We start from the raw sequence: 17,752 nt of genomic DNA, 5'->3' as shown, positions 1-17,752 counted from the left end.
TCCTGTTTTGTTTTTTTAAATCAATTTAAAAGGACAAATATATGATAAAAGACAACCAAAAATGAATACTACCTTTATATCTTTAAAAATATCTAAGTTGAGTGCCTTTACCATTTTTATGTAGAAGAATTCTCAGAAGCATCTTTAGATAATTCTCTATTTCTTCTTCTGAGTATCAAATAAGTTTATTTAAATAAATATTATAAATCTGGAAAAAAATACTCGACTTTCTTAAACAAATTACACTCAGGGGAAAGCAAATGTGAAATTGTCCACAATGGCTCTTAATTTTGCCAGTGAAATAAAATCAGTATTATAACTGATACCACAGAAATACAAAGGATCATAACATCGCACTCAATGGTGAATAGCTGAAAAGCTTTTCCTCTAAGATCAAGAACAGGCAGGGATGTCTACTCTTGCCACTTTTATCCAACATTGTATTGGAAGTCCTAGGCAGAGCAATTATGCCAGAACAAGAAATAAAAGGCATCCAAATTGGAAAGGAAGAAGTAAAACTGTCACTATTTGCAGATGACTTATTATACATAGAAAACGTTAAAGACTCCACCAAAAAACTGTTAGGACTAATAAATAAATTTCAGTAAAGTTGCAGGATACAAAATCAATAAAAAATCAGTTGTGTTTCTATACACTAATAGTGAACCATCAGAAAGAGAAATTAAGAAAACAATCCCAATTACAACTGCATCAAAAAGAATAAAATACAGAGAAATGAATTTAACCAAGAATGTGCAAGACCTGTACACAAAATTATAAAACACTGATGAAAGTGAAGAAGATACAAATAATGAAAAGAGATCCATCCCAAGCTCATGGATTAGAAGAATTAATATCGTTAAAATGTCTATACTACAGATTCAGCACAATCCCTATCAAAATTCCAATGGCACTTTCCACAGAAATAGAACACACAATTCTAAAATTTGTATGGAACCAAAAAGACCACAAATGGGCAAAGCAATCTTAACAAAGCTGGAGGCATCAGACTCCCTGGTTTCAAACTATGTTACTACATTACATAGCTAATCAAAACAGTACAGTATTGGCATAAGAACGGGTACATCCGAATACATCAATTGAACAGAATAGAGAGCCCAGACATAAACCCACACAAACATGGTCAATTAATTTACAACAAAGGGGGCAATGATACACAATGGGGAAAGGACAGCATCTTCACAATAAATGGTGTTGGGAAAACTGCATGGCCACATGAAAATAATGAAACTAGACTACTATCTTATACTATACACAAAAATTAACTGAAAATGGATTAAAGACTTAAATGTAAGACCTGCAGCCATAAAACTCCTAGAAGAAAACATAGTCTGTAAGCTTCACGACATAGGTCTTGGCAATGATTTTTTGGATCTGACTCCAAAAACAAAAGCAACAAAAGCAAAATAAACAAAGGGGGCTATATTAAACTAAAAAGTTTCTGCACAGCAAAGGAAATCATCGACAAAATGAAAAGGTCATCTACCGAGAGAAAATTATTTCCAAGTCACGTATATATGATAAGAAGTTAATATCCAAAATACATAAAGAACACATGCAACTCAATAGCAAAAGAAAAAAAATCTGATTATAAAATGGGCAGAGGATATGAATAGATATTTTTCCAAAGAACACATACAGAAAGCCAAAAGACACATGAAAAAGACACTCACATCACTAAATCCTCAGGCAGTAGTAACAGCCTGTCCTTTTCTGCTCACCCTACAGATCCAAAGCAAAGATGGCGCGCGCCCAAATTTCTAGTGAATTTGGGAAGGCTTTGGTTGTCAATCCAGATACATACAGACTCCACAGAGCATTCTGTGTACTTAATTAAGCTCCATTATGAGTCATTATTCATAGTGATTCTAATCTGGACCTGACATAACTGTTTTGTTCTTTCTTCTCAAGCTTAAGTGCATTGTGTATGTGTATGTGTGCACAAATGTGCACAAGAAAGAGAGAGAAAAAGAAAGAGAGAGAGAGAGAGAGAGAGAGAGAGAGAGAGAGAGAGAGAGATGACAAGAGGACGGGAGGACAAGAGGAGAAAAGACAAGTGTTGGACCCTGACAGATGGGGAGAAATTACTTTCTCCCTTATATGAAGTCACATTTTTTCTTCAGTGTAATCTGCACTCAAGTTGCAATCGAGTAGATAGATTATGCTTTTGGAGAAAAATGGTAACTAGTAGATTGCTAATTAGATAACAGTTATTTAAGAGTGTTCTGTTTTAGAACTGAGTTAGCAACAAGTATGTTACATAAAGTCTGAGAAGTTTGGTCAACTTTTATTTCTCTTCTTTTATTCAACATCTATATCCCACTCCTACCCTCTGAACTCCACCAAATGCCATAAACCTCTTAAATTTCTGCCTCTTCCTGAATTCATCAATACATTTTTAAAAATCAAGGATTAACAGTTCCAAAGTCCATTAGAGGAAAACTAGAAAAATCTACTTCTGATCCTTCCAAAATTCATCTGAAAGTACTAGGATAATTTACCTCAAATGTCTTCACCTTTTCCATTGTTATCAAGCGCCTTGATGTGTGACTGGAAAGCTTCTGCTCACAGTTGCTAATGAGTTTCAGGCAAGGGTGCCAGGGGACCATCTCCTCAGTGTATCTAAAGAAAGAACAACGGACTGTCATGAACACACCCACCCAGAATCATCCTTGGGCTTAACCAGGGTGCTATGGGACCGCCACCCACTACATATTGTACCATTTTCTTTCATATATGTTAGCTGTTTACATAAGCCATAAACAGTCTGGATTTTTAAAAAGTATTTTAGTATTACCACATCCCCCCAAAATCGTTTATTTTGTTTTTCACCTATACAATGAGAAGGAGAGAATACCAGTGTGTTTTATTGAAGAATGCCAAGCATTTAAACCACAAAAATACAAGATGACGATTCCACACTAGAGGATTCCACAAGAGCACATAAGACAGACAGGAATACATCCTACAACAACCTCACATTCATGAGGGACTGATTCATCTGGAGATTTTTATGAATTCCTAAAGTGTAACATCCACTACAGCATATACTTTCTCCTACAAAATGAAGTGCCCCTGCAAAATTTTACTGGCCTCTTCAGACCGCTATTATCTTTGTAAATACAGGGCTGAAATTGTTTAAGATTACTCAAATAAACTACCACTAAAATGAATACTACAGATGACATTAGTCCTCTGGTCACCTTCACCATGAACTACAATGAAGCCCGGACGATGAGCAGTGGTACCGGCTGCTGTTCAGCACAAGTACCGTGTGAATGGCGAGGACGACACCTAGAACTGCACAGTCAGGCTGCAGCGGTTCAGAACCTGACATCTAACAGGTTGCCGGCACCTATCGTGGCAGAAAAATCCTATGACAGACATGGGGGAAACAGCTATAGAGCAGAATGCAGAACAGTAGGGACGGGGCTCACTAGGTACGGGTACCATTTAGGACACTGTGATTGCCAGTTTTTTATTTTGCTTTGCAAATCTGTATACTTTTCTAGACAGTCAAACACTATATGGAAACTGTTAAAGCCCTGATCCCAGAATGGGAAAGATGCTGACTGCACTTGGTGTACAAGACTCCATCTCAGCCAGCCTGGTCTAATGCATCAATATTGTTTTCACTGCTCTCTGACTGACTTCTCTAGGTCTCTCTGACCTCCCACAAGCGCTCTGTCATTGCCGCAACCGCACACTCAAAACCTTCACCACCCACTTACCAAGCCACATTCATAATGTACTTCATTTTACTATCAGTGGGAGAATTCTCTTAAAATCATCCTCTGCCATCTGCTCCTTCCTTAGGGCTTTCCAAGGAATGACCATTTCAAATCTCACCTCATCTAATAATTCTCGAATGTTTACTATAGTGTCAGAATGTGTTATAGTTCTGTAACATTTAGTTGAAGTCAAATTTGGAGTCTTCATACAAAGCATTTATGATATGAAGGAATACATTCTACACGATGGTTGAAAGATTAAAGTAAAATGTTCTAAGAGAGAAGATAGAGCCTTGACCTTAAGCTTGCAAAATATCAGGGTTTATAGGTGTCTGAAACTATTTGTCAAACTCAGTAATGCACCCTTTTTTAAAGGAAAAAATAAAATCTTTCTTTTCCTGGTGGAGTTGACAAAGTATTTTTATTAAAATATTACTTAAATATATACAAATAAATTAGATATAAATTCCTTACGCTTATATTCCTTATATAAAATGAAAAACAAATTTATAAACCAAACCTAAAAGTACAAAACCAACACAATTTTAATTAACATTTGTGACATGAATGATGCTAAACTGCTGAAACTAAGTCACCAGCATTTATTTGGCTTAACAGCAGGAAAACACATTTATATGTTTTAGATTATTTGTTTGACTTGATCTTTGAATTTAAGCATGAAGAAACATCATTTGGGTCATCAGTATCATTAACAAACTTGTTTTTAACCACTACTCTATTATAATAATGAGCCAATCAATTTAACAGCATACTCCCAAAATACCATACTAAAAAATAAAAATAGCAGTTAACAAATTCTCTGCTATATATTTACTAATACATTTCATACCAATGGATTGTTTGCAAATTGTTAAATAGAAGCTATAAATCTGTACTATGCCTGGACTACTATGATAGTACAGTACCCTATCTTAATTCTATTTTTATAACTATCCCTTACAATCCAAGGATCTATTTAAAACCTAAATCAGCCAGAAGAGGAAAATCCAGAGATAGGTAAGTGGTTGCCAGGGACAGGAGTGGTAATGATTGCTTATGCATACAGGGTTTCTTTTTGGAGTGATAAAAATGTTGTGGAATTAAATACTGGTGATAGTTGCATAACTCTATGGATATACTAAAAACCATGGAGTTGTACACTTTAAAAGGGTGACTTTCAGGGTATACAAATTATATTTCAATTATTTTTTTTTTTTTTAGAAAGCCAGGAAAAAAACAAAAAAACCCAACTGTGTATTTAGGCCCCCTAGCTTTTCCATGCATCAATTTTGAAAGTAACTTATTTTCCTGAGAATGATCATGTCTCAGGCTATTTTGAAGTGTTCCTAGAGTTTCACCTCCAATTCAAGAAACAGATTTTGCATTGATAGGAGTACTTACTCAAAACAGTTTAAGGAATCACTTTTACTCTTACCTAGATGAGAGATGAGAAACATGTTCTGTTCACTGCTCTATGCCACCACAAATTGATTTTATTACAATTAGATTTTATCCCCAAATCTACTTTGGGGCATTTTATTAAGCTTCTTCACTTTGTCATAATTTTTATGAGTACTAGCAGTTGAATTTCTATTAAAGGACATCTTTCACAAAGCAACACAGTCTCTAATCACTTCAAGAAACTGATCTGTGTGCAATGACAATTAGAAAACAACTATGTGGATGTGTGGAACCTGGGCAAACGGCTGCACTCAGTAGAAGTTTGTAGAGTACCAATTTCTTCACTGCAGTTTAAATTGCCAAACAGTGAGAAAATCCTTTTTCAATCATCAGTTCTAACAATTCTTCACAAATGACTAAGATTTTAGGTAGTACTTTGTTTCTATATACTATGTCTTACACTTCTCAAAACATCTTGGGTGTAAAGAATAACTTGATTATAACATGTAATTTTTATTTTTAGAACTAAAAGCCTATATTCACTATACATAATTGTACAAAAAGCTTTTAGAACAGTGTTGTCTGTCTTTTCATAATGACAGCTGGAAGCTATGCTGTGTTTTGTTTGTTTCACAATGTATTGAAAATTACAACATCCTGGACTAACTTCAGTCACATACTTGTTTTATTAGCTGATAAGACTACACATTCATGCCCAGATCCCTTAACACTGGGTGATGTTTTGTTGCCAGTGACAATCTCATTTAACCTCTTCATTTTAGAAATAAGGAAAATTAATCCCCAGAAGGGAAATAACTTGTCTAAAGTTAAAAAAAAAAGATAGCTAGCTAATTGATTTCTTCATTTCCAGTGCTATGTTTACTTAATTCAACATCCTGCCAGATCTGAGGTAGCTGGTATGGAAAGTGATAGGTGGGGTTTTATTAATATTTTCAGAGAAAAGCATATTTGTTTATTTCTATGTAAAAGTGGGTCTTGCCTTAGACAAGCTAACTTAAAATTTTTTTTAAAGACTTCTATGAAAGATTGAAGAAATAGCTCAATTTTAAGCTTGATACTATCTTTCCAATCTAAAGATTCAGTCTGGTTCAAGACATCTGTGTTTCAGTGTTGACGTACATAGCTCTCTTTATAATAACTACTGAATAATAAAACCCAAACCAATAATGTTGAACAGAATCAGGGACTTAAATATATATATAGCTTTTATTTTGGTGTTAGTTTTTAAGGAAGATTTATTGCATTTGAGGTGATCATAATAGCCAATATATATTAAAGCTAGCTAGCAGTAGACAGATGAATCACTCAGTTAAGTTGTTAAAAATTACCTGTGTGTGCCTGGAGAAACACCCACTGAACAGCTTTGTCACTGAGCTAAGTGTGGCATACAACAGGGATTGGCAAATTTTTCCTCTAAAGGGCCAGAGTAAATATTTTCGATTTAGTGAGCCATGTATGTTTCTGTCACATATTCTTTTTTTTTTTTTTAACAACTCTTTAAAAATATAAAACCTCCTTATCTCAAGCACCTTACAAAAACAGGCTGAAAACCACATTTGGCCCACAGGCAGTAGTTTACCATCCTCTGACGAAAAATAAAAAGGTCAAAGCAATTCAGTAAATCAGAGAAAGGGAGTCTTTTTTATACACATATGTAGGTAAACAAAGACTATCATAAATATCAAATACAAAGATATTTATCCTGAATATAATTAGATGGGGAAAAAATTATGCTAGCTACACAAACACCATAAGAAATTAAAAATAAAAGTATTTAATATTACATACTCAGGTGTGTACACTGGTAGCCAATAGACTAGTCTTCCACCTAATACGAGGGTCTCAGCTGCAAAGTTTAGTAGGTCAAAAAACATATCACTCAAATGATAACTCAAGGAAACAGGAACGTGGCTTTCTGGACTAGACAAAGAAAACAAAATTTCAAAATCAGTGAAAAACTTTAAGGCTGCTAAATTAAGTTAATTAAAAAGAAGCAACATGCTTCCTCTCAAAGCAGTAACACATCCTATTTAACTTTCACTTACCATTTTTCTATCCCCTTTGGTACTTCCTTCTGTGAACCAGTCCTCCTTGTAGATTCTCTGATACCATATGGAGCTAGACAGAAAAATACAGGTAACAGAGATAGTCAAAAGTCACCTAATCCCCAATGAGGGGCAGATGGACACCATGTGCCTTCAGATGTGACACTCTGAGAAAGATACATGTCACCTACGCAATATTCCAGCAGAGAATGCATAACACGAGGAACGTTTTATTTAAAAGATTGGAAGGGTGGGCAGGCCATTGTGTTCTTCAAAAATGTCAAAGACGGAGAAAGACTGTGAAAGTGTTACAAATTAAAAGATGCCTAAAAGACATGATTACTAAATGCAACCTGACACTAGACTGGATACTACATTAAAAAGGAAAATATGCTCTAAAAGATATTATTGGGTCAATTGACAAAACTGGATGACAAACTATTGTATTCATTTATTGAAATTGATACCTGTCCTTTGGCTATCAAAGAGACTACCCCAATTCTTAAGAATACATGTTGAAGTACAAGACTAAAGGGCCATACAATTTACTCTCAACCGATCAGGGGAAAAAACAATTACATAATTTATATAAATATAATGAGAGCAAATAATAAAGTAGTTAATAAAAAGTCATCCAATTTTCATAAAGTATATTCACACTGACATTACAATGCCTTGACAATTTTTCTTTTGTTATATTTGAAACCACCTAAGTTACCAAAGAACTGAAGTGGGCTGAGATGGAAAGGTTCAGATACACTTGCCACTATTTACAGATTTACTGCCAAATACTTTAGAAAAGGCAGATCTGTTCTTAGATAGGATGCCTAAAAGGCCCAAGAACTCACGAGGCATAAGAAAATAGTTCTCATGCACATTCCTGAATCTCAGTGGGTTCATAAGCCCAATGGTTCACAGAATCCCAAATTTCTTGTAACTCTAGAAAGGAGATGCCAGTGAAAACCGGCACTACAAACACAAAAGCTTACACGTGAAGAAATATGTGTTATCTGAAACTCTCTTGTTTGAAATCTGATACCATAATTGCAAATGACATTTTGGCTCCAGTGGGTATACTAATAACCAATTACAGTCAAATATAAAACAAACATAAAAACAAATATATGCCTCAAAAAATAAGCTGAAGAGAAAAAGGGATGACAAGTTAATATATATAGTTTAAAAAACCAAAACAGTAAATTCTTAATTACTTAGTTAAATTGGTATCCTGCCCTATATTAATAATTTTTTCCTTCTCATTATGAAGAAGTCGGAAGCAGGGGGAATACTAGTATAAGTTGGCATTTCGTGTGTGTGTTGACAAATTCTGTACTTTAAAGGTAAACGACTTTAGGAAACTAATCCTACTCCTACTTTCATCTAAAAATAAACTTACGATCAGTGATGATTGCATCAAAATATGTGCCCTTCCTCCAGGAAGGTTTAGATGCATCTGAAACCAGGACGTCAAGGTAATATTTCTCTAAACCATACTGACGAAGATTTGCCCTAATGTTTTCATCTGGTCCTCTCCATTTCTGGTTTTTCCTACTAGCCTTTCCTGAAAAGAAAGAAAAAGGAAGAAAGGACGTACTAAGTTAAACAAGGCATTCTTATTTCTTGTTACTTAGCTAACAGTAACGCTTAACTCATCTAGACCTACATTTACTCAAAATTTGCTTTCATTTAAAATGTTAATTTTATTTCTACAAATAAATATTTTATTTCAACTTATTACATATATTTTGAACAGTAAAATGTACTGACATTTAACTGATATTGTTCAGTCGCCTTTCAAGTAAAATTGCCTTAAAACACTCATTCAATCCTTACTGAGTTCAAAGCATACACCAATAAGATACAGAGTTGAATAGAACATGGTCCCTTTCCTCCAGCAGCAAACAGTCCCATGTAGAAATAGTGGTGAATCAGATAAAGGAAACAGAAAAAGAAGAGAGCTAACTTGGGAAATGCAAGAGCTGTGACCAGGAAGAGGGGAGGCAAAAATGGAGACATTACAGATGAACAGTTAAAGTAGGAGATAAAGGAAGAAGTTCAAAAGTTCTAGTTTAGGAGACCCAAGTGGATGATGACACCATCAATTAAGATGGGAGAAACTAAGAGGAAAAACAAGCTTAGGAAAAAAGATGAGATTCATTTGAGATGTATCAATCATGCTTGGGAGGGATCTACAGAACATTCAGAAAGAAGATACTCAGCAGATAGTTAGAGGCCACAATATATACACTTGGGAGACAGCAGTATATAAACAAGTTAGATCATAAGGATGAATGACATTATTAACCTACTGGTAGTTACATAAGTGTTTGTACTATAATTATTCTATTTTTATACACTCTTCTGTATTATGATCTACTTCGTAATAAAAACAAACTGAAAAATCAAAAGGCGAAGAATGACATGACATTACACACATGTAGGAGAAGGGGAGAGAGAGATGCCCGGGGGAAAGCAACATGTAAACACGGGTCAAAGAAAACTGCAGGGCCCTGAAGAGACTGAGACGGAACAGTCCAGGAAATAAAAGTACCCGATGAGACTCCTGGTCTAGGAAACCAAGCGAGGCTCTATGAAGGTCAACACGGCCAAACACCATAAATCTATGGCTTTAGTAAGAGTTTCAATAGGCATGAAAGCTGGCAAATAATGGGCATAAGAGATGAGAGATGAAGGAAAGGAGACACCAAGTAAATACTGATTTTTCAAAAAAGTACTTTGGCAAAAGTAAGAGGAAAACAAAAAGGCTCCTATGGGATTGATAGAAAAGGTTTTCTATTTTTAAAAATAGGGGAAACGAGAATATTTGAGTATAGTAAGAGATTAGAAGCATAGGAAACAGAGGGCCTATCTAACAGCATCTTGGATAAGCTCTGAGGAAACTCTTACGTGCATCAGAATTCTATCCAAGTACACTGAAAGGTGGTAACATAAATTTTAAACACAACTTTCATAAATAAGAATTCAAATAAATTATATAGGACAATTTCATTAAAGCAAATATACAGCTTCTACTGAAAACAAACTGGAATAATTCTTCTCAGCAGTTTGTCTTCTATAACATATTGCAGACAAAGAATATCTTTTCTGGTTAGCTTATTTAGGTGAACTTGATAACATATATTCATTTTCCTTTTGATAAATACTCGTATTACTAAATTCCTTATAGTCAAGGTAGGAAAAAAAGGTCATCAAGTACAATATATCAGATTGCTTCAGCAAAATAAAATAAAGTATAATAAATTCTTACCTCTATAATAACTTACACTGAGTAAGAAAAAGGCAAAGAACATTTTAAAGGTTGATTCTAATTACAATAATGGAATACCAACATAAACACAAACAATTTCAAAATTAACAATGACACCTGACATTTTTAACACCATTCAGTTATAATTATTTTTTCAGTTTGACTGAATTCCATCCAATCACACATCATTAGTGAAGCTTCTAACTTTAAACTATTCTCCAAAATTGAATCAAAAGCAAGCATTCTTTAAATACAAACTGTATGTTTTATTAACGTGGACATGTTGATTACAAAATGTAAGTTCCTCTCTCCTGCTTCTCTCCCAGCCCTAAAGTTCACAACCTTACAGTTGGCCTACTTTTAAAAAATCTCTCTTAATTCGGCCACAAATACCTCTGAGGAGGAGGCCTTTTCTTATCCATCATTGTGTTCCCCCAGATCACTTTGCACATACTGGTCACTTCATAAAAAGCAGATACCCAATTAAGTCTTATTGTTGTAAAAATAAGTAAAACTCTATTATACCACAACTCCATTTTAACATTGAAAAAGACGTATAATGCCACATAAAACTATTTAATTATTCTAAAGGCACATTTGGTACAAGAGCAAAGACTGTAACGCTGTCTGGAACCTTTACTCACCCAAGCCATGAACTGTGTTGTAGTCTATGTCTGTCCCATACACATATGCACCAAAATGAGCAGCTGCTACCAGAAGGCCACCTGAAAAACCACACAATTATCATCTGTTAATCAGAAGTCCCAGACTCTTGTTTCTTCCCCTATATAGTTCGACCCAGCTTCTTACAAACTAGCTGCCGGCAGAGTACCCTGGAACATCACTGGTCCTGGCCACATTTAGCAGCTTCAGAACTGAGAAAACAAACCCTAAGCTATGCTCACAACATCATTCACAAAGCAGGTAATTAATGTATGTCTTGGCTTTAAACAGCACCACTTATGAAAAATTATCTTTTTTTGGTCAAAATAATGCATATTAACACATTATTTTCATCTTATTTTGAAAGGTCTACATAAAGCATCTTGCTCCTTTCTTACAAATGAGCATATCAGGCTGTTCACAAAGAGCTGGCAATAAATAAATTCTGAAACTGGGCTCAATTCTCACTGAAGACACAGTTTCAAATAACTACAGAGGGCACAATTAATATGTAAGACATTAGTCCTCACAAAAATTAAAATATTAGGACAAAAGTAGTTAGCCTATAACTAGTGAAGCAAGTATCTCATTTTAAACTGTAAATACGAATTTCTGAATAACTATTATCAAACATACATAGAAATAACTAATACAATGATTCATCTGTTTACTTAGTGCTATGATCAAAGTAAGAATAAAGGTCCCTATACAATTTGAATGTACAAAGTAATTTGGTAGGTGTGACCAGCTCACATAAGAAGAAAAATCCTAATAAAGATTTAAAAGTTAATGAAATCCTCTAAAATAAAAGGCAGTAATATTTTAAATAGTTTAAGAAAAAAATCAAAGTTAAATATTTTAATAACTGTACTTTTCATCGAACTTCACTTTTTTTTTTTAATCATCCAAATTAAAATGGTCTTACTGTTTGGGCAAGTCTTAATAGCTGTATTGAAAGGTCTGTCAAACTGAAACCTGAAACATATTCTTAGACTAGCACAGACTCAAACAAGGGTGAATAACTAGGGCTATTTCTCCTTTCATCCTTTTGAAATGTAATCTCTAAAATAAAGATGGGTAGTGCCTCCAGAGGGTCAAGATCTATCAATTAATGGTGTTCCCTCCATAGCCATTTAAAGCATAGTCTGGTAATAATGTACTTACAAATAGTTTTCTCATGAAAAATATTATAATTGACTACTTCCATGAAGAAGAGAAATGGAGGACCAAAAGTGCAGCAGAAACCAAAACCTAGATTCGTTCATACCAACTATAAAAACCATTTTTGTGTGACAGGTAAGACCTCGTAATTCTTACTGTACAAATGGAACAGTCCCTATTTGTGAAAGGTACTATATGTGATGACTTGGAATACTCACAAAATCACTTCACCGAAATTACGAGGAATTACTACAATTCTGCCAATTAAGGCAGATACTCACCTAGAAGAACTAGTTGTCAAGGGGAACAGAAAAACTTTCCTGTGCTTCCTTAAACAGAACCTTATCCATTTGGTTAGAGTGAGTTTTGAGAAGACCCAATATAGAGTACACTGCTGAAAGGAGATGAATAATCTGTTAGACCGCATCTGTTAGTTAACTTTGCGCCCTTTAAGCTTTTCAAGTTTTAAATAAAATCATTGTAAATCAGCTTCTCTAAACTGGTCACTGGGAAAATACTGCCAATCATCTAGTTGTTTTTTTACATTAAATTGAAGCATTTTTCATTGAGTTATACCTCAGTTGGAGCTTCCCTGAAGTTTTCTGCTGGAAGAAGGGGTGATAAAAAAAAGGAGGGGTGAAGTGTTGAGGCGGCAGGTAATGTGACTCACCCAGTATCTTACTAAATGCTATCAGTGTCAAAATACCACAAACTCAGTGTTTTAATTTCTCATTACTTAAATAGCAACCACGTTAAGGTTAGGGTAATATCTTATAAACAAAAGGACACTAAGTAGAATTTATTTATGATAGAGAAGTTAATTTATGATTTTCATCTTTAGAGATTTAAGTGGAAAGCTTCACAGTTGTGGAAATGAGAGACTGTGCCTTGGTTTTGCTGAAAGAAAAAGAGAAAAGGAGGAAAACTGGAGATACTATTACGTCTATTTTATCCTTAAAAAAAAAAAAAAAGAGCTGAAATTAATTAAACTAGTAGCCTAAGCCAAAGGATATTGCTAGAAGGTAGAAATTTTACTAGATGAACTATGAAACTCAGGAAAAGAGGACTACAAAGTGTTGCGGACAAAATGGGAAGCAGAGACTGTTACGCAGACCTACAGAGATCAATAATCTCTCTCCTAACTTTCTCTTTTCCCCCCACAGGCTCCTCCTAGAAAAAGGCCAGTCAGTTTCCCAGCACCTGGCTCTGGTGTCTATCATTTTGCAACGATAAAATTTCAACAGGGCCTCCACTCCTTTCATTACACTTCTGGGCCATATGAAGGCAGAAGAGGCCAAGGAGAACACAGTAGTCTCCTGGGTCTATTCTCAATTACTATAGGACCTGACTCACTTGAGACAGGGGAAGGGGAAAAGGAATCGGCTATGGCTGCATAGCTCCATCATAAAATCACGCCCCAGCTACCTACCTACATCAACACACACTAGTACTAATTATTTCAAATATAAACAAAGAATTAGATGTTTACCATTTTAACTCTCAATTTCCTTGCCTGCTGTCATAATTTGCCAATGGTTGCAAATTATGAGTATCTTGGAAATTAGCCAAAGAATGGACTAGAAAGTGAGTGCATAGCCCAATTATTCATCATCACCACTCAATATTAGCTATATCTAACATCTTTCACTAAAAAGGCATTTAAGTTCTCAACAAAATAATTCAAAATAATAACCAGTACAGTTGACTGAATGTCTACCATGCATCAAGCAACTTCCTAAGAATTTCATATATATATATAAAACCTCACTTAATCCTCACAATATATTAGTTATTACCATGTTACAAATGATGGAAGTGAGGTCCAGACAGGTTAAGAATCTTGCCCAAAGTCACATAGTAACTGATAGAATAAGGATTTAAAATGAACTCTATTTGCTGTTATGGTAATCTATACCATGCTAATCCTTTGGGGTCAGCAGCAACTAATGTAAATATACATTAGCTTACCAATTAGGGAAGCAAAAGTAAAATGTATTATTAAACAAAATAAATTAAGCTGAACATTCAGTAAGAGTTATATACCATTCACAAGTCCTGTGACAGATCATGTGCAGGCCTGTGGCATTCTAGATTCTCAGCACATTCATGCCGATTATTCCTTCAGCCATGCACGTGTTAGAACAATAGTACTTCCTAATTAATGAGAGCTCACCCAATATGTATCTTCCTCCTCAGGAAAATAGAGATAAACAACTTAAAAAAAAAAAAAAAAAAAAAACTTTACTAAAATGACAACCGACATATTTGGTAAGATGAAAAGAAAAGTGTGTTTCAGCAGCTCGTAATGTCATTCTAGACAATGTAGCCGAGTATCAAAAAGAAAAAGGAAAGGTACTTAAGGCAGGGAAACATTCTCTCTCTCCTTTCAATCTCCCAGAAGTTTTCTACCCTACTCTATAACCCTGACAAAATCACAGGTCATAAATAGACTGTGGTAAAGCATTTGGGAAACCAATATACGTCAATTTTGTACCTTTAAAATGGAAAAGGAATTGGGTGCACTTGAATTTAAAATAAATACTAAAAAAGGAAACAGAAGAAACATGTCATCAAATGCTTTGTGAAAAACTATGGCCATGGAGGAGGGCACTGAGCTACTTATTTCTCCAACCCTTCAGAAGGTACTACCCATCAGTGAGACAAAAGGCCCAAGAAAGAGGACAAGGACACACCATGCTTAAAAACTATTCACAATTGTGTCTATTCACAATTATTGGCTATTACCATTTTCGAAACAAAAACTAGCTAATGGCCTAAAGCTACACAGACTACAAACATACATTATGAAATTTATTTTAGCAGCATCTTTGTAAATATTTTCCTCTTGTAATTTTCTATTAACTGTCCTACACATTACAATTAATGTTCCTACATAAACAGTCAAATGACCAAGATATGCTACCCACTCTCAGGAGCTGCCCTAAAGCAATTTAGGAGCAGGTCTCTTCACTCCTTACCACACTAATAGTAGTAAAGACCTTGACTGCTGTGGAAGTTAGCATTTCATAATATACCCAGCCTAATATGCATGAAGGAAATTTCACCTCTACTAGGAACTCTGTTTTTAAACTTTATGGTCTGGTCTACATCTATGTGTGCATATTAAGCATTACACACAAATCTGTATCTTAAGAATTCCTCTCACTTCACAGAAAAAGTTTTTAAAGGTCCAAGAACAAGATTAAGGATTAATAAGTGATTTAGCATTGGAAAAAGATTAAATAGATCCATTCCTCACAGCGTACAAGAAAATACAGCACAAATGGACCAGAGATCTAAAAGGAAAAAGTTAAGACTACAAAAGTATTACAAAAATAACCATAGCTTAACTCCTGTATAACTTGAATGTAGGAAAAACTTTTGCATGGCAAAAAGCAGCTACATGCTAAATCAAAAGATAAATGGCAAACTGGGAGAAAATATTTTATATTATATATATAATATAAAATTGTGTGTACATATATACATACATAATTGTATATGCATGTGTATATATCAAATTATATATATAGATATACACACACACACACAGACACACACGTGTATGTGTGTCTGTGTGTGTGTGTATAAACCAAGGAGGGGGAAGGTGGCTAATGTCCCTAACATACAAAATACTTTTAAAAATAAGGAGACCAAAAAGTCTACAGAAAAATGGGCAAAAGACATAAAAGATAATTTTTAAAAAGTTATAAAAATGGCCCTTAAAATATAAAAACTTATTGGCCTTCACTCATAATAAGAGAAATACAAATTAACACTATATTGAGATAACATTTTCACCCAATGGATTAGCAAAATTTTAAAAGATTCATAATATACTCTGCTGGTGAAGCTATGGGGGGACAAGGAATCTCATATATCGCTGGCAAGAATATACAATGGTGTGATGGAGAACAATTTGACATTTAACAAAACTATACGTGTGTGCACTCTTCAATCCAGCAATCTTACTTCTAGTTTACCCTAGAGCTGTATCTCCAACATTATGAAAGTATAAATGAATGAGATTATTCTTTGCAAACATTATTTATAATGGCAAAATACTGGAACCTACCCACATCCAAATATAGGAGATTGTTTGAATAAATTATAGTATATACACGCATGGAGTACATTTATAAAAAAAGAATACAAGACACAGAGAACAAACTGATGGTTGCCAGAGGGGAGTGGGGTGGGGGCGTGGGTGAAAAAGGTGGGAAAAAAGAATGAAGAAAATTCTATGAAAGAGCAGGAAGTGATTTCCAGAAAATACAGTTAAGTAAAAAACAGCAAAGTTAAAAACAACATACATAGTATGCTGCTATCTTTTGTGTAAGAAAGAAGTGGGAACAAAATGTATATATATCTACTTATCATTACAAAAAAAGAAACACAGAAGGAATCAACTAGAAAACAAAAAAGTTGGTTACCTACAAGGGATTGGTGAAGTAGAATGGAAGAGAGTGACATTTCTTAGAGTATACTTTCTTGTGTAATTCTGACTTTTGGAAACAAATTAATCTTCTATATATTTAAAAATAAAAGAAAACCAACAAAGGTGGGAGGGGTACAAATTTTAAACTGAGGGAAAACTAGAAAAACTGATGTCAACTGAATTTTAATGAAGGGGAAAAGAAGAAAGCACCGTATTTGACTTTATTGACACTTAGGTGGAGTACCAAGAACTGAATACGTGTCCTGAAAACTTACCTTTTTAGTAAGATTGTTTTTAGTGGTACAGGCAAAGCAATTTTGAAACTATTTCAGATGCATTACAGGAATGAACAAAAGAGTAAATGTGTTGATGTTGATAGGAACCAGGATTCTTATGTGGAAGAAGTACATATGCAATGGGGAATAGGCAAGAAAGAAATCTGTGAGGACAAGAATTTGAAGTATATGTGAAAATTCACAATTTCTAAAATGTGTCTGCACATATATATATATATATATATGCACATATATATGCATATATATACACACTGATAATATGTATGTAGGAATGTGCATGTTTACATATGCATTTACATGCATAGTGTGTATATACACCCATCTATTTCCTAGCTTCTCTGATGAAAAAGTCTAGAAACAAAGATCCCTAGCACCCAGATCTTGGTTTCGAATACCATTCCCCACTAAAAGAAACAAGGGTTCCTTGGAGAAGTGACTGATTCCAGGGTGTGGGCAGGTAGAAGATGAGCCAGAAAGTAAGGAAGTGCTCAAAAAACATGTCACAAAGACAAATCCAGTGCAAAAGGGCTCTTAGTAGGCAAATCTGAGACAATTTGAGCAACAATTTTATAAAGGAATAAATTATAGACCACAAGGGAGAAAAAAGGTAATACACTAGTTCATATTAGTAAGAGATAAATAAACACATAGGAGAGAAGAAAGGGCTCGTGTTTACAATAGAGTCAGTGTCACCAGGTAAATAAGGA

The 17,752-nt window shown here is 34.5% G+C and overlaps 1 protein-coding gene across 1 annotated transcript in view; it reads right to left on the bottom strand.

Annotated features, from left to right (window-relative positions):
• TRMT11 (tRNA methyltransferase 11 homolog) overlaps window positions 1-17,752 on the bottom strand; it is a 47,361-nt gene that overhangs the window by 13,138 nt on the left and 16,471 nt on the right. Inside the window, exons 8-12 of the mRNA XM_019729477.2 lie at window positions 11,132-11,212; window positions 8,616-8,780; window positions 7,220-7,292; window positions 6,963-7,094; window positions 2,523-2,643 (exon numbers count right to left, since the gene is read on the bottom strand). Coding sequence (XP_019585036.2) covers window positions 2,523-2,643; window positions 6,963-7,094; window positions 7,220-7,292; window positions 8,616-8,780; window positions 11,132-11,212 — 572 coding nt within the window. The remainder of the gene's footprint in view (window positions 1-2,522; window positions 2,644-6,962; window positions 7,095-7,219; window positions 7,293-8,615; window positions 8,781-11,131; window positions 11,213-17,752) is intronic.

Source organism: Rhinolophus sinicus, linkage group LG05 (genome assembly GCF_036562045.2).
Source record: "Rhinolophus sinicus isolate RSC01 linkage group LG05, ASM3656204v1, whole genome shotgun sequence".
Taxonomy (NCBI): Eukaryota; Metazoa; Chordata; class Mammalia; order Chiroptera; family Rhinolophidae; genus Rhinolophus; species Rhinolophus sinicus.
Note: the sequence above shows the minus strand (reverse complement) of the source record. Positions and strands in the feature narration are given on the sequence as shown.